The 24,291-nt window shown below is 41.6% G+C and overlaps 1 protein-coding gene across 1 annotated transcript in view; it reads right to left on the bottom strand.

Annotated features, from left to right (window-relative positions):
- Window positions 1-24,291, bottom strand: part of CDH13 (cadherin 13) — a 669,381-nt gene that overhangs the window by 351,597 nt on the left and 293,493 nt on the right. The window contains exon 4 of the mRNA XM_089539817.1: window positions 23,457-23,573. Within this exon, the coding sequence (XP_089395943.1) occupies window positions 23,457-23,573 (117 nt within the window). The remainder of the gene's footprint in view (window positions 1-23,456; window positions 23,574-24,291) is intronic.

Below are 24,291 nucleotides of genomic sequence, written 5' to 3'. Positions count from 1 at the left end.
AATTGCCCACAATGCCTAGCTCCAAGGAAGGATACTTATTTGTGTGTGTGCGTGTGCCATCTTTGCTCTTCATATAGCCTGTCTGCTCTGTGCCAAGTTTTAGAGCAAGACAGAGGGATAGTGGCGGTAATGATTCAAATACTTTTACTCCAGGTGTCAGGAGTAGGATTGCTCAGGTTGTTGTTGGTGGTGGTGGTGTGTGTTTGTGCTGGTAAGACAGAGTGGATAGACTTAAGATATCTCTTTCTAGTTCTAGTAAAAACAAGAAAGCTGAGCAATTTATATATTACAGACAGTGGGCCCATGCAGACAGGCCGAAATAAAGCTGCTTTGGGTCACTTTGGAGGTATGCTATTTAAATGATGCATGTGTCCTAAGAGGCCAGAAGCTGCACCAAAGCTATGCTGCAGTCCTTAGGACTGGAGTGTGGCTTTGCCATGGCCTCTGGCCTCTTAGGATGCATGCACCATTTAAACAGCATACCTCCAAAGTGACCCAAAGCAGCTTTATTTTGGCCTGTCTGTATGGGCCCTAACTGAGCCAGTGTGGCATAGTGGTTTGAGAATAGGATTTGGACTCTGGTGATCCAGGTTTAATTCCTTGCTCAGCTATAGAAACCCAGTGGGTGACATTGGGCAAGTCACACACTCTCAGCCACATGAAACCCGGTCATAGGTTTGCCTTAGGGTCTCCATAACATCTTGAAGGCACACAGCAGCAACATTGAAACAGATTTGAATCCACTTTGGGGAATGCCTTCATTGAGTACATTCCTCAACCCACTGGTATTTAAGCACAGAAATTTTCATTCTCATTAATGCCCTCCTTGCTTGATGCATTTGTGAGTTTCACCATTTCTCCTGGAGGGAAGAGGAAAAGCCAGAGATGGAGAAAGACTCTTGGAGATGACCAAGCATACTCCTGACTTGTAGGTGTCCAAAATTTGGGTCACCGGTGACAGCTATCTAGTAAATATTCAGAGATGGAGACCATCTCTTCCATTCAAGAATACAGGACAATTAAAAGCTTCGTTTAAATACCTCTGGCTTGAAGACTGTGTTCGGTCAATGCATCTGATGAATTGTAATGAAATCCATGAGTGTGCATACAAGGATGAAATCAATCTTAAAAATGACACTGACTCCTTAACCTCACTTTCCTTTTTATACTGAAACAGATTAACTTGCCTCTTTGAAAGCTTGTTCTAGTAAAGCGACTGCATCAAAACACTTGGGTGCTACATATAAAGAGAGAGAGAAAATCAGTTGGAGTAGGGATGAAATTCTTCACTAATTTCATTCTCAAAGGAAGCAATTAGTAAGCTTTGCAATTTTCTTCCCCTTGTGGGAAAATGTTTGAAAAAACTGCAGTTTTCAAAACTAGGTAATATGTGTGACATTCTGCACAAAATTCACCTGTTAATTTTCTTGCACAGACCGAAGCATTTTCTGTGCAGGGAATAATAGGTTTTGAGCAGAAAATAATGTTTAGGGGCGGAAATAACATTTTCTGTGCAGGAAAATGTCATGTCTTGTCATGTCTTGCAGAATGTCTTCCCTTTCTGGCCAAACAGTGTGAATTTTGTACAGAATACGTCCTGAAGTATGAAGATTTGCATCAGTCCAGGATTCTCCTCCCTGGAGCTTCGCTATAGCTGAGAACCACAACTTTGGCCGTTTATCGAACATTTTAAAATATAATTTCAATCATCAGACTGGGCAATTTCTTGTAACCTTTTTGGACTGCTCACATGCCCAGCTGTCCTCTTGACCTTTCCAGGGAACCATGCCTTATTTTACTTTCCTTCTCTTCCTACTTATTTCTAGAGCCATTTGGGGCTCTTACTCCTTGCCAGGCCTAGCTGCTGGAGGCCAGCAAAACAACATAAAGCTGAGCGGTCTCTCATGCATGTGTGTGGCATGCCAAGAAACAGCTCAGCCGCCTTCACATTGTAGTGCTTCCTCTTCAAAACACAGTTGCAAGCCAGTACAAGTTCATTAGAGTGTCAGCGGGGAACAACTCCCTCTTAGGAGTTAGAACGAAAGGTGGGGGGGAATAGCAACAGTATGGCAGTTTGCCTCCAGTTCTGAATTTGAGGGCTGATGATTCCCCTCCCCATCCACCCATTTTCAAAATGCAATTATGTTCGAGCATCTAATAATAATATCTGCTAAAAATGCAGCAAATACTCCTTTGAAATATCTGATATGCCTTTAAACGGCTCCATTCAAAGTCTGTACTACATGGTGCCTGACTTTTAAGAAACCAAATATCTCTTGTTCCCGACATGTTTCCTGGCAAAATAAGTTCATTAAACTGCTACAATAAACCAGGCTAGATTGCAATGCCAGGCGCATTGCTATCATTATATAGCACATTGTTCACTACAAAGAAAGGAGACATTGAGATCACAAACCACAGCAAGAAGAAGGAGAATGCCTTCTCACTCCCTGTTTTAGATCCCGGGATGAACTCTGCCCAATCAAAACTTCCCTCCCACAGAGGGAAGCTTATATGGAATACTTCAGAGGGTTTTACCCAGGTAAGGTTACCAGTTGTGTGGCACAAATGATTAATGAGGGAGAGAAGAAAACCGCCTACAATAACCTTACTTGTGAAGACAGAGGAGTGCAGGGAAAGATGTGTTAGGGTGGAAGGAGAGAGAGGAGAGAAGTGTTTAAAATACTTGCAAAAGTAAAAATACAAAAGTTAGCCTGCAGGTCAGTAGCACTCTGCACGAAAAACACCGATACGATCTGGTTTCCACAGAGCATGTCAAATGCAGCACGGGGAAAGAGAAAAAAATATGGATCCTGGAGTAATGTTACAGGGGGCAGAGGGATGGAGCTCCCTCAAAACTCTTACATAGGTTGGCCATTTGGATATAAACCTTAGCATTTCCTTTGAAAGTGTAGAAAGTTGTTCTTACAGATGCCACTGGATTGTTGTTATCTGCCCTCAACAGACCGGCAAAAAATGAGGGCAGAGTGGGTGCGTGGTGAATGCCCATCCCCTGCCCTCATTCTAATGTCATGCCAGCATCACGTCACCTGACCAATCACACATTGGGTGGCATCACACTGCATATTTGGTGCAGCGGGTAGAAATGCCGCTTTGGCAGCTATTGTGCCATTTCTACAGAGCAAAGAAGCTGCTGCTTTTTGCACCATGGAGCTGCTGGATTGGGGGTATGGTGTGCGGTTGCCATATCCTCAACTGAGGGCTTCCAGGGGCGGGGTGCCACAGCCTCTTAGTGGCAGTCTGCCAAGCCCAATTATTATTGTGTGGTTTCAAGTCATTTCTGACTAATGGCAACCCTAAAGTGAACCTGTCCTGAGGTTTTCTTGGCAAGATTTGTTCAGAGGAGGTTTGCCATTGTCTCCCCAAAGCTGAGAGAATGTGACTTGCCCAAGATCACTCACTGGGCTTTATGGTTGAGCAGAAAATTGAACCCATGTCTCCAGAATCATAGCATAACAAATATGCCACGTTGGCACATGCCATTGGTAGGATTCCCAAATCCATTTCACTGTAATACCTTGCTTAGACCAACCCAAAAGATGTGATATAAAAGCATATATATCAGGCAGTTTTCACACAGTTTTAAGATTCTGTAAGGTGGAGGGATCTGCTACAGAAACAATGGGATGCATTGGATGATAAGATTGGTGTCATCTCCCATTTGACACCTCCCTGCAATGTCATCTCCACATAATGAACTCAGTGCTATGCGGGAGGGGATGGTTTTGGATCAAAAACAATGGGAACTGTGAATCCAATGATTTCTGTTTTTCTTTCTTCCCTTATCCAACCATGGTGCCCAAACCAGTCTTGCCATCCATCACTCTATTAGTGCCTTAACAGCTGGTTTTCTAACAGCCCCCTTCTCTCCTCCCATGCCTTTTTTAAGCCAGTGATTTTATTGATCCAGAAGTAGGAAAGAGAAACATCTGTAACTGCCACTCTAGACTGTGAGCACATCAAAGCTAGAGCAGTCAGTATTTACTGAAGGGTCCATTATACTCCGCCTAAATAACCTAAAGACACCAGATCCTATCTGATCTTGGAAACTAAGAAGATGAAGTTGAAGATGGAGGCACTGAATACTTTCACTCATGGTGTCTAGAAAGGTACATATGCAAACAAAACTTAGGCCTGTTACAGACTGCCAAAATAAAGCTGCTTCGGGTCTCTTTGGAGGTATGCTATTTAAATGATTCATGGGTCCTAAGAGTCCGGAGGTCGCGCCAAAGCCACACTCCATTCCTAAGCACTGGAGTGCAGCTTTGGTGCAGCTTTCGGATTCTTAGGATGCATGCATCATTTAAACAGCATACCTCCAAAGAGACCCGAAGCAGCTTTATTTTGGCAGTCTGTAACAGGCCATAATATTGTGCTTTCCTATTTCACCAACAGGATTCCAGCCCATATATATGCTCAAATAAATGCAATTCATTCTGGCTTATACCTGCACCCTGGCCCACATATCTTATTTCATAAATAGGTCAGGTGTCTATGGCAGAGGGGACTTTGAGAAATGAAAATCATTTTGTGGTGTGTCTGCCCACAGATTTGGAGCCAGCTCAAGACAATTTGCTGCCTGAAGCAGAGCAGTGAATGGCACCCTCACAGCCACCCAAAATCAAATTGCATACTTCCTCTGCATCACTTGCAGCAAAATTAATAATAATGCAATGATAGCACAATAATTAACATCTTTCCAGCTTTCCATGCCATCCTGAATTCACCCAACTCTGCCTAATGATAGAACCAGCCCTGCAAAGCTCACTTACACTTCTCCAACCTCAAACTCATAAAGGACAGGTTAGTAAAGACCTGCCTTGAATCCCGTTGTGGGAGAAAGGCGGGATATAAATCCTTGAAATAAATAAATAAATAGTCCAGAAAGCTGATTTGTGGTCATTGGATCCTGGTCAGCAAGCTCACTGGCTCTCACAAACCCCGTCTCCCATCTTCCAGTTAATATAATTGCGCCTTGGGTAAGAAATGCAATTACTATGTCACACATCATATCTTTCATATGTAGAATGGTTCTGCATTATATATCTTTTTTAAAATAAGCTGATACAGGGCTTAGCTTGTCAGGCTAGTTCTATATTCAGCTTTGCTCAACTGATGGTAGCACTTTCCCCTCTTTAATTTCATGTTATCAAAAACTCGCCATTAATCACTTTTGATTAATGAAAGCTAGGAGACCAAAGCAGGGGAGGAGAACGTAAAGCAACCACCACACCACTACACCCCAGCTATTTACACACCACTGTGTCCAACATCCATATAAAGTACACACCGCTGTCTTTGGGAATAATCTGTCTGTCACCTTTCCTTAATAACTTTTTTCATAATTTATAGCCAATGCTGCCTTTGTGGAACCTCACCCTCCCATCGCCTTAATAGAAACTGTCACCCAAATAAGTGTTCGACTTCTCAACCTGTATTAGGAGAAGACTTCTCAGAACGAGCCTTTTTTATCTCCCCAACCAAGGCAATCTTTCATTGCCTCTGAACATCTAGATGTTGGTTTTTGTAGAAAAGAATTCATTGTGGTGCTCCCCAACAGAAAAATCTTTTAAAAGATCATGCGGGTTCCCAAGGCCTTCTGTTGGCTACTCTCTTCCTAATACTGTCAGCATGGCTTCATGAACGGTTGGATGGAGCAGAAATGAAAACTGTTTATATTTTGGTATGAACCAACCTGGTTTTCACTTCCATAAGTAGGGCACAAACCAAAACGAAACTGGGTTATGAAACATTGGAGTTTATCACATGCAGCGCTTCTGTCACCCAAATGTCTTCAAAATGGGGCAGAAGCATCACGCCGCAGGGGCTTCTAAAGTGGAACGGAAGCGTTATTGCCATGGAATCACCAAAGCAGCAAAGCTTTTCTTATTAATGGTTTTATCCGTTAATAACAATGAAAGGTCTTCTCTGGTGATGATTCCATGGTGATAACGCTTCCATTGAACTTTAGAAGCAGCAGGCATGATCACATTGATGGTGCTTCTGCCCCATTTTGATGATGTTTGGGCGATGGAAGCATGACGTTTTGGGCTCCATGTGATAAACCCCATATACATAAGAGATAATTGAAAATCCAGTTATTTTTGGAAATATTCCCAGAATGCATACAAATTCCATGGGTTGGGAGATATTGCCCAACCCAGTGTAGGGAGGGGGATGAAATGAATGCTTCCAAGGAACTGAAAACTCTGTGAAACTGGGAGATTCTCACATGGCAAAAGAAATCTAAAGAAGGTGACAACTAGCTGAATGGCAAAGTAGACGAGGATTCAAAATTAAGCCAAGATTGGCAGTCAAAAACAGAAGCTAACTTGGAGGTTTCTCATTCAAAGTCAACTTGATGACAGTTAACAACAAACCATTGAAAAATATATTTGCTAGGTCCAGATTGTGGTACAGCAATACATGTTGCTCAACTTGGCCAAGATATGCCAGACGCCAAGAGAGAAAGTTCACTCAGTAGTTTCCTGAAGATCCTTGTGAATGATAGTTCAATTCAATTCACTAGGGAATTGAAAGAGGTTCCTCAACCTTGCTTTAAATATTCATGCAGTACAAAGTCCAACAGTGTTCTCTGTGATACTCCCTAGTATTTAGGGATTGTGTTTAGGATCACAACCTTGCAGAGAATTCAAGATAGTTCTTTTAAGAAAAGATGCTATCAAAAGCTATCCAGATTTTCTACTTGGGGTTGGTCATCTGTGATAACCTAATAGTTATGCACAGAAGTAACAATCTCACCCTATTTGTTCAGTATGAAATTTACTAGAAAGACTCAAAAACGCATCCATTAATTAGAATCTTAGAATCGTAGAGTTGGAAGAGACCGCAAGGGCCATCCAGTCCAACCCCATTCTGCCATGCAGGAACTCTCAATCAAAGCATCCCCGACAGATGACCATCCAGCCTCTGCTTGAAGACCTCCAAGGAAGGAGACTCCACTACACTCCGAGGAAGGAGTGTGTTCCACTGTCGAACAGCCCTTACTGTCAGGAAGTTCCTCCTAATGTTGAGGTGCAATCTCTTTTCCTGCAGTTTGCATCCATTGCTCCGGGTCCTAGTCTCTGGAGCAGCAGAAAACAAGCTTGCTCCGTCCTCAATATGACATCCCTTCAAATATTTAAGCATGGCTATCATATGACCTCTTAACCTTCTCTTCTCCAGGCTAAACATCCCCAGCTCCCTAAGTCGTTCCTCGTAGGGCATGGTTTACAGACCTTTCACTATTATAGTTACTCTCCTTTGGACACGCCCCAGTTTCTCAATGTCCTTTTTTGATTGTGGTGCCCAGAATTGGACACAATATTCCAGGTGGGGCCTGACCAGAGCAGAATATAGTGGCACTATGACTTCCCTTGATCTAGACACTATACTTCTATTGATGCAGCCTAAAATCGCATTGGCCTTGTTAGCTGCCGCATCGCATTGTTGACTCATGTTCAACTTATGGTCTACTTGGACTCCTAGATCCCTTTCACACGTAGTTTCATTAAGCCAGGTGTCCCCCATCCTATATCTGTGCTTTTCGTTTTTCTGCCCTAAGTGCCTTACATTTCTCCATGTTGAATTTCATTTTATTAGCTATGGCCCCGTTTTCTAGTCTGTTCAGGTCATTTTGAATCTTGATCCTGTCCTCTGGGGTATTAACTACTCCCCCTAATTTGGTCTCATCTGCAAATTTGATAAGTATGCCCCCAATTTTGTCCTCCAAGTCATTGATACAGATGTTGAATAGCACTGGTCCCAGGAAAGAGCCCTGTGGGACCCCACTGGTCACTTCTCTCCAGGATTTAAAAGAGCCATTGTTGAGCTCCCTTTGGCTTCGGCCAGTCAACCAATTACAAATCCATGTAACAGTTGCCTTGTCTAGCCCACATTTTACAAGCTTGTTTGCAAGAATATCATGGGGAACTTTGTCAAAGGCCTTACTGTCTTTAAATTCCAAAACTGAGGTCAACACAACACTCCCAGCACCAGACATAATCCTTAGTTTGTGTTATTCTTAGCTAAATACGATCTCAAGTGTGTACTAGATTATATCTCTTTGGCTGTAACTCTAAGGTCATTAGTATGATTTATTATAAAGATACAGGAAATTAGGTACTGGATATTTCAATACTGGCCAGAAAATTTAATTCTGCTGTTGCTATAGAGCTAATGTAACTTGCACTCACTTGTTGCCATAGAAACTAGATAAGGGCATCCCCCCCTCTTTAAAATGTTTAAATACATGTTTCTACTTATTCGTGTTATTTCTATTCAAAATACATCTGAGGTCTCCAGCTCGGTCCAGAGGAACACCTTGAAAAAATGTTTTTATGCAAATAAGACATTTTTGACAAGACTATTTTATCAAGAGTTTAAAACAGACATTTTTATATATACAAAAAAATAATGATGGCAAATTGTTCATGCCACCCATCAATATTTCCAGCGGGAAGGAAATGTGAGTGGACCTATTACCACTAAATAAACCGGATGGCTTAATGATGTGAAGGACATCATGTATTTATCCCTCTTTGGAAACAAAAATGCCAGGGCAATCACTCATCATTTAACATTAAGAGTTGTTGGGAAATAGTTTTTCATCAGGCAATGGAACAACAAGGGATCAGCAGGGAAATTAAAACACACAAACACAAAAAGCAGACCCACAATGGACAGAATCCCAAGGCCCACACAGTGATTTCCAACCACACAAGGTAGGGAGTATACTTGTTTGCTTTGAACTCTAGCATCATCCCATGCCACACCACAAATAACTTTGGAAACAGAGGAGAAGAAGTTCAGATAGAGGAAAAAACAATTTGCATTCCTGTGTGGGAGAGAACTATTTGCAGGGATCGAAGATCCCACTGAGTGTATACATGGTTTTGAACACTCCCAAATAACCGTTGGATCCTGTAGGGCAGTTTAAATTTCCCAAGGCTTCAGCCTCTGGATAAGACCCAAAAATATTTAAATATCAAAAATATCAAATCCAAGCATGTTAGAGTCTAGCTTTAGATCAGCAGAGTAGCAGGAAATGTGTCCTTGTCTTTCTATACCCCCCTAAGAATTGAGACTGTCTCAAAAATAACACAAGTATCTTGAAGTTCAAACAAAAGTTTACTAATGGCTTTAATCTATATATGCATACAGGCTATATCCAAATCTAGCTTACTTAAGGGCAGCACAGCAGGGGAACATGCAAAGGAATAGCCCAGAGTCCAGTCCAAAAGTCACACAATACCAGTCAGTCACAGCAAAGAGCAGAGGCAAGAGCATAGTCACAAGGCAAGTTCAGGGGTCAGATAACCAGAGTCATAAATCGAAGAGCAAGGAACACAGGAACAACAAAGCTGCAAGACTGATTGTCAGCTGCCATACAGCTGGAGGTCTTTTAAAAGGCCTCTGCTTCTCTCAGCTGAAACCTATTAGCTCTCCTCTTGACTTCTAGCCTGGAAGAATGCCTCAAAGACTCCTTGACTTGTCTTCGCTCCACAGGTCCTAGCACTTGCAGCCTAGAGTCCGTTTTTCCCTCTGCAGCTTCCTGAGCCTCCTCTGAGACTACTGATCCAGGCAGCCCTAGATCTGCCCTGTCTCAGCCTCCTCTATGTCTTCAGGCTGTGAGTCCTCTGACTGTGCCTCTAAGTCAGGCCCAGGGCAGTCCATGACATAGCAAACAGTTCAGGTTAAGGGGGAAAAAATATCTCACCCTCTGTCCAAAGAAAGTCGATGGAGAAGGAAGATGGAGGACTCAACAGGGTAGGAGGAAACCTTTGAAGGTTGAGTCCCAAGAAGGGGGAGTAACGTAAGTTATATGGTTAGTTTGAATGAGAGGAGGGAGGGAGGGAGAGTTTGCATACAGGAAATCCCTGTCTATATAAGGAGGGAGTAAGAGAATGCAAAAATCTTCCAACAGATCTTAGCCAATGTCTCTAGTGCAGTTCTCATAAAATGGCACCAGTGGAGAAGTACCAATGGATTCCATATCCACCAACATTACACAGACAAAACCTAGGAGTCATATGACCAAGCAATGTAAGAGTGATTTAAGATGGCAAAAGTTATTAAATGAGAGAAGGCTAAGAAAGGCTTCAGCAGTTTGCTTTTGGTTGAGCCTACTGGGAAAGCCAGATTTTCCTTGCTCTCTCCTTCCCTCCTTGCTCACTTAATTGAATGCAAACCATATATTTTTGTTGTTGTTTGAATGCAGTCTGCAGCAATTGAATTAAGCTGGGGACAAAAAGGAAAAGTGGGAGGAGGAGGAGAGAGAAACTGAAACATTTTAAAAACAGCTTAGAAAGTGGGTTGAGAGAGGATTAACTGGGAGTAAAAGATTAGTTTTTTCCAATTCTATCTAGGGGTGATGAACTGGCTGGATGTCACCTTGACAGTTTGGACCAGAATGAGGCATTTGGCCCTGTGCTGAGCCAGTGTGATGTAGTGGTTTGAGGTTGGTTCTTTCTATTAAGAGGTTCCTTGGCTAAGAATGTTTGGGACCAATTTCAACTGGTCTACCAGCTATGACTTTCCCTGGATAGTAATCCATCCATTACTAACTTCCAAATTAAACTACTGCAATAGGCTGTACATGGGGCTCTTCTTGAAGCTGACTTAGAACTTGCAGTGAATATAGCAGCTAGATTTCTGATTGGAACATCAAAAGTATATACATAATACAAGCTTTAAAGGATTTGTACACAACAACAGCAAACTAATGTTTTGGCTTAATCTTTTTAAATTTATTGTAAGCCTTCGAAACATAAATGCACCAAAGGTACCAATCCCAATTAATCTTGGAAGCTAAGCAGGGTCGGTCCTGGTTAGTACTTGGATGGAGGACTGACAATGAATACCAAGTGCTGTAGGCTATATTTCCAAGGAAACAACTGACAAAATCACCTCTGAGTACACCTTGCTTAAGAAAACCATATGAAACACATGAGGTCACAATACGTAGACAGGCAGCATGAAGGTACATGCATATATACATACACAGGACCGCCTTGAATCCCATCTTGGGAGAAAAGTGGGATATAAATTCAATAGATGAATAAATAAATCAATACTTCTCTACAAGATGCTCCAAATAAGAGTTTCATGACTTGCCACAGAGAACCAAAGCTTTCCTTCCAGGGCGACACAACTATGTACACAATCACAACCCTACTGACAACTGTAAAGCCCAAACCTCTGGACTCATGCCAGTCACAGGACATGAGGTGGAGCCTTTTCTTGACACCACTGCCACTTTCTGGTCACACAACAACATGGTGAGACAATATTTATATGAAAAGATTGACGTGAGCCCATTACACCAGGTAAGCGCAGAAAGCCGCTCTGCTTCCATTTGTCATCAGATAAATAGCCGTCATTCTTCATGGAGCGCTTGAAAATAAACCCTCACAGTAATTAGAGGAGAATGGTGTGTCCTGCTGCCCAATACTTCATTCCACTTGATGTGGGGAAATAAATTGGAAGAACAACATATGGATGGAGACCAAAAAAATTCTAACCCCCATGTAAGACACCCTGCTGCTTGTACCAGCAAGAGAGAGGAGAAAGGGGATACATCAATAATCCCCATCAACATTTTGGTAACCTGGACCATCTGGACATTAAGCTGAAGCAGTGCCAGGAACATATTAAACTATTTTAATCTCATGGCTTTTGTTAAAGAACTCAAATGCATGAAGGTAAGAGCTCGCTAAATGGCCAGACTCATCAACATGGGCTCATGCTTGGTATCTGATCACTATTTAATTAAGCGATACTGAAGGAGGAGTACTCTTTTACAAGATAATAAACCAGCTCACTGATGGGCAGAAGCAGCAGTGATGTTACTGTGGGATAAGGGGAGAAACCTCTGCATCATATCATTACTATTCATTCAAATTTATGTTTTTTATAAAATCATCTAGGAGCAACCATCCGAACTCTCCCTGTGAAACTGCTGCCTTCCATAGCCATGCCTGCATGGGCCAAATACCACGTTCTCCCCCATCCTCATAATGAGTAGTCCTGTTGTTGTGTGCCTTCAGGCCATTTCTGACTAAGGCAAATCTATCATGACATTTTCTGAGGCTGAGAGAGAATGACTCACCTAAGGTTACCCAATGGATTTCCATGGCCGAACAGGGAACTGATCTCCGTAGACTTAGTCCTACCCTGAAACCACTACCCTATTCTGGCTCTTCCGATGACACAGGGCCAAATGCCTCATTCTGGTGCAAATTGTCAAGACGACATCTAGCCAGTTCAGCACCAAATCCACCTTTTAACCCTTAGGTCTAAGTGGGAAAACTCACCTTTTGCTCCAGATCTTCCTAGAAGATCTGGAGCCCTCCAGAATAATGGTAGGCAGCTGTTGACCATGCACCCTGCTGGCTTCCTGCCTCCACCATGAGTTGCTCTCTGAGCTCAAAACAAGGAACCCAGACGTATGATCAATATTGAATATCTCTTTTTCAGCCTCAAAGGGAGCAATTTTCCTAGAAGATCTGGAGCCCTCCAGAGCAATGGTAGGCAGCTACTAACATTGCATCCTGCTGGGCTTCCTGATTCTACCATGAATTGCTGAGGTCAAAATAAGGAACCCACACATGTGATCAGCATTGGACATCTCTGTTTCAGCCTCATAGGGAGTATCCCAAGGTGGCAGGACCATGGGATGTGCGTACAAACAGTTGCCCATCATTACTTCAAAGGTCAGTTGACAGTGGGATGTTGGGGCATCTCTGTACCCAGAATACTCTGGGCTACATCCAGAGTATTCTGGCCCATGCAGACACCACCCATGTTATAAAACAGCAGCTTTAAACATGAATCACCCGGTTCTGGTAAAACAAAAATACAGGAACAACATGGTTAAGGAAGATGTGGAAGTGGCTTTAATATTTAAATGTACTGATTATAAATGAAGAGTCAGTTATCTGCAGAATAACCAATATACTGAAAGATGGGTCTTATTCATTAATTCATGGGAGGGAATATTGAGTGAAAACACTTTCCCTTTTAGTTTATTCAATTTAAGGATGTGTTTATTTGCATGTGTTGTGGTTGGTCTTAGATTAGACGTGCACTTTGAGAAAATAACAGAGATTTTTAAAAGCCATAATGAAAACTTGGACCTCTTTCATTGTCAGAATACAAGTACACGTGCCCCTCCATACCCATGGATTCTGCATTCATGGATTCAACCATCCATGGCTTGAGAATTTTCCAATCTCCCCAGTGTCTAGGAAGAAAAAGAAAAGCAAAAAGCAAAACTCTGACTTTGTCATTTTATGTAAGAGATATCATTTTACTGCAGATTTTATTCTCTTGGGTTTTCAGTACTGAAAAACTTACCTGGCAAATTTGTCTACTGGAGATGACTTGAAAACCTCATTGCTATTTGAATTTTATCTAGGTAGGAATATCAGATACTGTAGGATATATTTCAGAGGAAGGAGCCATCAAAGCCACTTCTGAGTTGTCATAAGATGACAAGTGACTTGCAGGCACATACACATACAACAAACCTAGATCGCACAAATTCTTATTGGTTATAGTGACTGATAATTTTGGCCAACACTGAGAGATTCAGGTAGCATTCCTTCCTAATACATCTTTCCTAATCCTATCTGGACAGATCTGATATTGATCCTTGGATTGTCTGAATGTGAATCATGTGCTGTTTCAATGAATGGCACATCTCTTCTTATGGGGACTCTATAAGAACCATACACAGAAAGAGTCCAAAATAAAATGTGGCTGTCAGTTATGATGCAAGAAGAGTCTCTCTCTCTCTTTAAATTTGAATCTGGAAAAGACATTTAAACCGAAAACCAGTTTCTACTCCCATCTAGAGTAGACCTATTAAATCAACTGCTGAAGGAGAAATCAAAGCTTGGGTAAACTCCATTTTCCTCCATTGGTTGAGCTCTAGGTGAATTTGGATTTAGGTCTTGGATTTTCTAGATTTTCCACATGCCATAGCAAAATTTCTTCTTATTTATCAGCATCATGGAGCAAAATTCAGCACACAAGTCTGGAGTTGACACACTGGTTGCATCTGCATTACAGAAATAATGCAGCTTGACACCATTTTAATTGCCACAGCTCAATGCTATGGAATGCTGGATTTTATAGTTTTGTGAACTATTTAGTCTTCTTTGTCAGAGAGCTCTGGCACCACAACAAACTAAAAATCCCAGAATTGTCTAGCTTTGAGCCATGGAAAAGGTTGTCAGTCTGCAGTATTTCTACAGTTTGACTGACATCTGCCACTCCTGCATGAGTTGCTGTTGGAATAAATGGCCTGCAAGATACCTTCCAGCATATGATTACATGATTCTATGGAATGGATCATACTTGGGGAATTTTGTCATGTCCTGGTCCCAAAGTATATGAGGCAAGATGCTCATCAAAGGTAAACCAATCCCTTGCATTGGATTCTTCTTTACTGGAAATAAAATGGAGAGACCAGAAGAGCTAAGTCTTTCAGTCTCTAATAGTTTACTCATCCTTAGCCTACTGATCTTCTCTCCTCTGACAGCGTATTAAGGACTCTAGTAAGTGAATACCAATAACACGAGGTTTTGTTTTCTTTTTTAAAAAGGGGCTACACCTCAATTATTCATTGTCAGCTTGGCCAGAAACAAAAAGCAGCTTAAGACAAGCTCTCAAATAGGTTCTCATTAAAATATATAGGTTGTCAGGCTAAGGCAAAAGATTATTGACGAAACCAACAGATCAGTTTTGCAACAGCTGAGTCAATACTAACCACAACTGTTTAGCTAGATTTCTAAATAACGCCGACATATTTAAATGAAGTCTGAGCAAAAAGCAAGGAAAGGCAACAGATTCTAGTTTGTATTCCCCACAATTCCCTGGACGGAGCGTCATTTCAGGACAAAAAAATAATAATGGTAGAGAATATTCCAAGAACATTGAAAAAGAAAATATGGCTCACTTTGACAGTGGAGGAGGTGAAGGGAGAGAATATGCTCTTCTGAGAAATGTTTGCTCAGTCCTCATTTAAATATTCTGCTAATTCCCTCTAAAGAGACTTGGCACTTCACAAAAATGATGGTAGTTTTAGAAACTGGCACTCTAGACCTTTGTTGATTCTTGCATTGATTCAAGAGACGAGTTTTATTTTTTAAGACAAAGGGAAAATAACACTCTTTCCTTACTGGAAAGAGGATGGGGATTATTACTGAAGATGTAGGGGATTTCTCCTCTCTTGGCTAGAGAAAGAACTGTAGACACAAGCTTTCGTTGCTTTATCTATTTACATTTTTATATTATTTGTGATTTTTTTACATTAGTTTTAAAACAAGACCCTCTGCATTTCAGCATTAGACAGTGAGCATGGTTAGATACAAACCTTGTCTACACTGGCCAGAATACTCCAGGATGGCCCCCAAGTATTCTGGCATATTCACTCTGAAAATGCACTCTACCTTTCGGCTTTCACACAACAAATGATGGGTGGCTACCTTTTCACACTGTCCCTGTTTATCACCTGGTGCCACTGTCGAGGTCAGAATGAGGTGCCCATCCACACTATTGATGCTGGGAATCTGCTCTGACCTCTGAGCAAGTTGTGCCCATAGCAGTGGTGCTGAGCATGTGAAAAGGCAACCAGCACTGTCACCGAGAAAAGAATTTTAAAAATTGCAGCAAAAGGTGAGTTATTTAAATAAAGGCTGGGGTAGGAAGTGTACTGCTTATCTCTACTGAGGGCAACACAGCAAGGGAATATACAAAGGAATAGTCCAGAGTACAGTCCAAAGGTCACACAATACCAGTCAGTCACAGCAAAGGGCAGAGGCAAGAGCATAGTAGTCACAAGGCAAGTCCAGAGGTCAGATAACCAGTCATGAATCAAAGACCAAGGAACAACAAGACTGGTCCATGGCTGCAAAGCATCTCTCCAGCTGGAGGTCTTTTAAAAGGCCTCTGCTTCTCTCAGCTGAAACCTATTAGCTCTCCTCTTGACTTCTAGCCTGGAAGAATGCCTCAAAACTCCTTGACCTGTCTTCACTCCACAAGTCCTAGCACCTGCAGCCTAGAGTCCATAGAGTCTGTTTCTCCCTCTGCAGCTTCCTGAGCCTCCTCTGGGACTCCAGATCCAGGCAGCCCCGGACCTGCCCCTGTCTCAGCCTCCTCCATGTCTTCAGAGTCTGAGTCTTCTGGCTCTGTCTCTAAGTCAGGCCCAGGGTAGTCCATGACAGGGAGCCTCAAATCAGGTGTGAGCATTGTGAAGATAGTCCAGGCCAAACTGAAGTTTTGTCCCTGGGTTGTGTAAACAGGACATTTCCCAGAAGAAATTTAGGATAAATCGCCCATGTAGACAAGGCCATAAAGAGCACAATCAAAACTAATCTTCCCCAAAATGTCATGTTAAGGATCAGATGTTCTTGAGGAATGGATGGAACCAATGAGGTCTGTGGACCATATTCCCATAAAATTCCTTGAATATAAATCCATACCTTGGGAAAGTTTCTTTTCAAACAACTTCTAGAACACGCTAAATAACACAGCAATGGAATAACACCAACAGGACTTTTTATGTACTATTTTAACGGCCTTAGATATACATTACAGAAGAGCAGAAATTTTGGTATCATGTGATAATGCAATGCGACAAATTGCTGTACAAAATTCTTCAAAACATCGTCCACATCTGAAGTTGACTTGAAATGTCTGGAAGGAATCCTATGTAGTCCAGAAAACATACGGAGACAGCAAATCTGCAGTCATTCAACTGTTTTGCATTTCTTCTTCAGTCCTTACTAGCAAACACATTCTCTTAAGTTCTGTTAGTGTTATGCCATTGCTCTGTTATTTGGGATATTGTAATTTGAGGTGGATGCTGACTTTTCTTGGTTATTCATTGTAACATAGCTAGTCACAAGTAATCAATAAGAACTTTCTGAGCACCCATCTAAATATATGTGTGTGTTGTTGAAGTTTTGCCACAGAAATCTCTACTGTTACATTTTTTTTTTCTCCATCTTTCCCATCCTACAAACATGACTTTTTTTGTCCCTCGGCTGCAATGTTTCAAAGCACACGACTGTAGCCAAATGTGGTGCAGTCGACAAGGTCCCTGAATTTTATGCAATTGACTGAGTTCATCAAGGCTGTTGTGAATTAGTCCTGGCTAAGTTAAGAAATGTTGTATGTTTATTAGTGAGGAAATTGCAAGCACGGATCAAGTTGTACTCATGTAAGATTCAGTCATGCAATCTGCCGTACGCTCTAGCCTCATCTAGCAGAGCACTCAAGCATAGCAGCTTTCCAGGCACCGGTTGTGAGTCTTTAGTGAAAGCACTTGCTTTAAACTTGTATATCCATGCGCACAGTTAACGTTGGAAGTCATGACAAAAGGCAACATTCCCAAATTAAGGATACATTATTTGTGGCTAAAATTTACTGGGAAACTTGCATTTTCATAAGTAAATTGACATTTGGGGGTTATAAAATTGAGCCGTTTCCCAGCTTATGTATTCAGCAAGGGGCTGATGTTATATTACTATGCAGAGGACCCAACAAAGTGACCATTTTGCAATGGGCTGAATGCACAGTGGAACACAATGCACATTGAGAGTCATGTGCTGGTTGCACATCTTCACAATTCACTAACCAGGTTTCTGAGCCTCCTTTCTTACATTGCAAAGTATGCAATGTAGACTGTGACAGAGAATTTCAGACCATTCCTACCCCCACAAGCAAAATACTGTTCCATCCCGTTTCTGTGTCAGATTGCATAAAAAATAAAACAAGTTTTCATGAAAATGTACGGATATTTATGGTGTTCATTTTAAGGGACATGGGAATTATACAGTTCTGTACACAGCTTCCCCAAATGTATACATTCCTCTAAGATATGTTTTAATGCATGCTGCCTCTCCTGATATATGTATGTTTGTGCACAGTTCCCCTAATGCACACATTTTTACATTGGAGAACGCCATCAATAAATCTGGAGAATTATCATTGCATATAATTGTGAATTAGTTCAGGAAAAAAAAGAGGATGGTTTGTATTCAAATGCAACCCGAATTAATTTCTCTCCCATCTCTACCCTCAGCAACTGGCATGGCCTGAATCCAGACAAATTAGGCAGTCAGAATATTTTTGATTCAGAACCAGGATTGCATATAATCACACAAACAAAATCCATGGATAGGGCTATGAAAATTTAGAAAAGCAGAAACAACAGTGCTGCATTTCGCTACAGGAATACAGTTGGCCCTCCTTATCCATGGATTTTTTATGCAAGGATTTAAGCATCCACAGCTTGAAAATATATAAATTCCAAATAGTCTGATTTAAAGTCTGATTTTGCCATTTTATTTGAGGGATATCATTTTACTATCCATTGTATTTAATGGGACTTGAGCATCTATGGATTTTGGTATCCACAGAGGATACCAAGGACTTACTGTATACGAATCTGTTTCATAGTAGGTCAGTCTCAATCCCTATAGTCTAGTCCAGAACTGAGGAACTAGTAGCACTCAAGGTACTGATGGACTAGAGCTCCCATTATCCCTGACAACAGACCATGATACCTAGACCTGATAGGTGTCAGAGTCCAATGATATCCAGAAGGCTACTGGTTCTCCAGCTCTATAGCTTGACTTAGCTCTTTCTTTCCCAGTGCCTCTTTGTTGTTGAGTGCATTCACATTGGCTTGGATTTAGGGTAATCCAACCCTGTCCACCCATCAGGAGATGACCATGTTGTGGGGAGGGATTGCTGCAGCAGGGAAAAGCTGTTTTGGTGGAGGATTTTGGTTGTTGTATAATTGGTACAGAATTCTGACCTCTTTGGTTATCAAAAAAGGTGAGTTATGGTGGCATACATAGGACTTAACACCACTGCAACTTATCTTGCTTATCTGGAGATATGTCAGAATCCCACAATCAGCCTCATTGGGCTAAGGGTGTTCTTGGAGTTATGATCATATATGTGTGTGTGTGTATACACCATCTGTGCCCATATCCCTTGCAAACCTGTCAACAACAATGGAAGCTTCCTAATGTGAGTGACTCCCTAGATGAACCAACATTCGGTCACTGCAAGTTCACACTAGTCCTGAGTTGCTTAAGGACTCAAATCAGCACAGAGTTCTGTTACATCCGCACACACTAGAGTACAAAAAGGCCCTCCATCTTTATTCCTTGTTGACACAGAGACATGCTTTGCAACAGCACATCACTTCCACCAAAACACAGATTGCCAGCGAGAAGCTTTCCAAGGCATGTTAGCATTTCTGAAAATGACCATACGGAGTTATAGCTAATTCATTTTCCTCACTCTGACCTGCTGACTGTAACTCATTACAGCATTTTATTGATCAGCTCAGCTCTGTTCGTCCTTTTAAGGAGCAAGTTCAATAACACTCAATATTACATTTTTATTACACCCAAGCCACTCAGCTGGCTCGTGAATTTTTGTTCTTTGGCTTCCCTTGGAGATTGCAAGCAAAGTGTGAAAAAAAGGCAAAAAGCAAAAACAACAACAATAAAAAGGATGCTCCTAATATGAAATGAACTATACAGTACACTGATGCATCAGATGATGTTCCTTTGCTTTCTCTAGTTCATACAATCAGTCCCTTGCTCCCACAGTCTACTTCAGATGCAATTTTACAAAGCAAAATAAATCACCAAAATGGGTAAAAATATCTCTGGAAAAAGAAATGAAAGAATAAAGTTATTTTATATGGTCTTGCTTGAAGATTTCATAAGCGATTCTCCCTCTCACACACTAAATGCTCTTTTCCTTAACTTTCCCACATGCAAAGATAGTGGAGAGTTTGATGTCCAACCAGTGGTTTCCCATGGTTGAGACAGCAATCGAACCCTGATCTCCAGAGTTGTGGTCCAATGCTGAAACCACTATTCCACACTGGCCCTCTCCATATATTTTAGCATTGTTGAAACAAGTAATTGGCCCAGCTCATACTCCTTCAAGGCCTCCTTAAGTATTCAGTTGTTTCTTTCATTCCACACAAAGCTAGTGCCTTCCAAGTTTAGTGGGGTGGGGAATCCATTCTGATTTATAGACTGACCTTTAAAAGAGCTATCAAAGGTGTTGAACCTATTTTGGGGATGGAATCCATTACAGTTCAGGCTAAAGCCTGGAACAGATTCACTGTACCACTGGAATGGAAGCACCTAGCCCCATGTGAGCTAAAATATAGAGTCATTCAGTGCTGGGCCAAAGGTTCTCAGAAGACAAATTACTAAGGGCCCAGACAGACAAACCAAAATAAAGCTGCTTTGGGTCACTTTGGAGGTATGCTGTTTAAATGATGCATGCGTCCTAAGAGGCCAGAAGCTGCACCAAAGCCACACTCCACTCCTAAAGACTAGAGCGCAGCTTTGGCGCAGCTTCTGGCCTCTTAAGATCTGTGTATCATTTAAACAGCATACCTCCAAAGTGACCTGAAGCAGCTTCATTTTAGCCTGTCTTCAGGCCCTAAGAAACTGTCAGAGGATTCTCATTCCTAAAACTGTTGGAGAAACCACACCAACAAGATTTGGTTTGTGCTTCTTTGTCAATTTCCCCACAATGACTGGCCATTCTGGGAAACAGAATGCTGAACTAGATAAGTCTTTGGTGTCATGCAGAAGGGATCTTCTTGTTGTTGTATTTCATCAAATAATTTCCAGCTTGTGGTAACCCTAAGATCAAACTATCCTGGGGTTTTCTCAGCAAGATTTTTTTTAGAGGGGGTTACCGTTGTTCTTCTCTGAGGCTGAGAGAGTGTGTCACCTTAGTTCTTTGGCTATGCAGGGATTTGGACTCTGGTCTCCCAGAGTGCTAGTCCAACACTTAAACTAATATGCCAGACTGGCTCTGGTGTGTATGTGTGTATATTAGCTTTCAAGGAAGTCTACCAAACCTTACTGTTTTACTGTATTTGTATATGGATATATGTATTTGTACTGTGCTGTTCACCGCCCTGATCACAGGAAGGGCGGTATACAAATAATTTTATTATTATTATTATTATTATTATTATTAAAATATCCCTGCTTAAAACCCCACTGTATACAAATGCAATATCGAACCCCTCCTCTATTTCAGTGTAGAATTCCTTGATATAAAGAAAGAGCTGCCGTAATACCTTTGTCCCCCAACATGGCACTAGAACCTGCCTTACTGTTAGACAATAGGCCTGGTATGTCACAAAAAAGCAGTACATCTTAATTTATTTAACATGCTATTCCTCCCCCCCCCCCCCCCCCCCAATCAGATATGAAGAGAGATGCTCGTGTCATTTTACAGGAACATCAGCCACAATACTTTGGTTGGCTTTTGGAACTTCTAATGAATTGAGGGGTGCTGTTTGCTTCTTCATTTCAGCAAAACACCATAAGTTGTCCTTAAAAGGACCCTGCAAGTATCTTTGTTTGCCACCCCTTTTATAGAGCTTCAAAATCTCAGCCTAGTACCCTGACAGTGCAATGTAAAGAGTGATTTCTATCTCATTCTTCTTTACCTTCCTCAGCCTTTTCCTTTGCTGTTAAATTAATATAATCCCAACCAGAACTTGATTTGTCTCCTTCTCTCTTCCTCTCTCCATATTTTTAACAAGCTTCTAAGATATAAGCATTGCAATTCAAGAGCAGAGCTTACCACTTGAAAATGTAAGAATATTTCGAGCACTCCACCTTGAATTTGATTTAAAGGGGGTTTGGTGGATGAATACAGAGCCACTGATACACATGTTGGGGGTGTAGTGCCCTTCAAATTTGATTTTAAGTTGTTGGGTTTTTTTTTTCTTTTGATAGGTACATGCAATAAACACTTTCCTGCTCTTACCAAACATATGTCTAAAAACAGTTTCCTGTTTTCTTACAAATCTGTACACACTCTACCCTCATTTCTTGAGATAACAAGTTGCTGGAAGCATGGTTTTATAATGCTTTTTATGATTTCATAAATAAAGACGTTTCTGGCATGACTTCAGAGGCAATACTGGAATCCCATCTGAGTTAGTATGCAAAGGGATCTTGAAGCATCTTTGAGACTCTGAGCAAAAAGCGTTGTAGCATAAGCTTTTGTAGACTTGGTGTACTTCCTCAGATGTACCTGAGGTTTTATCTGAGTAAGCAGACCAAGTCTACAAAAGCTCATGCTACAAAAGGTTATGCTACAATGACTTTTGCTCAGTTAGTCTCAAAAGTGCTGCAGAATTCCTTTGCATACTGATATTTCAGACTATGGCGTGGTAGAAACCACCAAAAAGCGGTGTACGAGCGCCAGTATTAGGGTTAGGGAGTGTGCACTATGTACATGCTCCCTAAGCCTAGTACGTGCCAGTGGCGGCATAATGGCGGTGTCCTCTGTACACGAGCACTGCCATTATGATGTCACGGTCATACTGCATCCAAATGGCACAGTGGGGGTGTGATGTGTTCGTGCCACCCCAGGCTGCTTATGGCGGCCTAACTGCGGCACAAGAAGGCGCTCCAAAATGGTGGTGCACCTGATGTGCACCTTATTCCCACAGCCACCAAACGGCTGCAGGAACGGCACCAAGCGTCTCCTTTCTTCTCTGGCTGTGGCTGTCGGGGTTTCCTGGGGCCTGAAGCTCCAAGGACACCCCTTTTCCAGGACATGGGGAAGCGGCATTTTGCCACTTCTCCATGGCCTGTAAAAGTGCCGGCTTGAAGCCACAGGGGCTGCCAGTGAGGCTGCCCTGCCTCCAACCCAGCAAGAAAAGAGGCAGCTGTGGACTGCCCCATTTCCACCGTCTGTACCCCGCCTATGGCTATGTCTCTGAAATCTACACAACTATCTTAGTAGAAAACTTATAGATTATATTCTGGACAATCCACACTGAACAACAACAATTATAGGGGAGGGTAGCAATAGTTCATTATACTGGTTCCCAAACGTATAGTGGTTCTCAAACGTTGGTTCTCCAGATGTTTTGGACCTGAACTCCCAAAACACCTGGAGAATCAAAGTTTGAGAACCACTGATCAAGTTCAACATTATCTATGGTGACATTGTCTATGACAACAGGATGCTAATCTTACCTGCAGATGCTGAGGACCGGGCATGAGAGCTTTTTCATGTAAGTACGCACTTTCTTTGCGTGAAGGAACTGAAAACCCCCACAAAATACATACAAATGCATGCAAAAAAGTTTGCTCTGACAAAATTTGGATACTAAAAGCAAGCCTGGGAAAGAATCTGATTCCTAGGGCATTTGGCTCACCTTTGAAGCAAGACCCAATGATTCTAAACTTGTGGGGAGAGACTTTCAGGAGCTTTCCTAAACCAAACACCTGGCAAAACAAATCCATTCCACCATGTTTGAAGGAGGCACGTCGGACTCTGTAAAGGGCCCCATAAAGCAAGATACAACAAGCCTGTCAATTTTAGGGGTACTATGTTTCACCACTTACCCTGCCCACTGGTCTTGGAAATGGAGGTCTCTGATTTTCGGGAATTAAGATTGGAGTTGCCACAATGGACCTTCTTTGCCTTACAGTTCCAAGGCTGCCTTCTCCCTTAAAGATTTCCTAACGAAAGAAAGAATAATGAGATTAATTAGTCCTGGGATTCTGCGGACAGCACAATTTATTATCCTTCCTGAGCACATTTTTACTTCTGAATAAAAGCGCCCATGAGCCAGAGTCCTAGTAATAGACTTTCTCACAACCTTCATTAACCGTCGAAGTATTGTTAGTTCAAGAGGTGGGTGCGAGCCTGTGATTAATGAGGATTAATCCAAGGGAAATCTTCAGGATCATTCTATTTGTGATGATACCAATAATGACTGATAACTTTCGCCTCACCTTGCATTCGTACAACCACATTATAGCTGGAAGAAAGCAGTTGTAGATATGTCTGGAGCTACTGAAAGGAAGTATGAATGGAACGTCATTTGTCTGAGGTTCTTTTTTATTTATATATATATATATATATATGGTGTGTGTGTTTGTGTGTGTACACATACATCAGTAATCACTGATTTCTCAATGCAAAACAAAAATCAATTGAAGTGGGAAAACCATATCAAATTTTGTTGCGGTTAGCTTTATTTATAGTCCGCCTTTCCCCCCAAGACTGGGACTATAACATGGCTTACATAATAAAAAAAGATGCCAATTAAAAATATATACCAAAACTCAACACTAAAACCAAACTAAATTATTAACCATATTTAAAAACTAGAACTAGAATTTAAAACAATACATCTTATATAGACCTTTCTTTAAAACACATCAATTCTAAAAG

The sequence above is a fragment of the Sceloporus occidentalis genome, unplaced genomic scaffold (assembly GCF_023333645.1).
Source record: "Sceloporus occidentalis isolate IW3139 unplaced genomic scaffold, rSceOcc1.0.p SCAF_10, whole genome shotgun sequence".
Taxonomy (NCBI): domain Eukaryota; kingdom Metazoa; phylum Chordata; class Lepidosauria; order Squamata; family Phrynosomatidae; genus Sceloporus; species Sceloporus occidentalis.
Note: the sequence above shows the minus strand (reverse complement) of the source record. Positions and strands in the feature narration are given on the sequence as shown.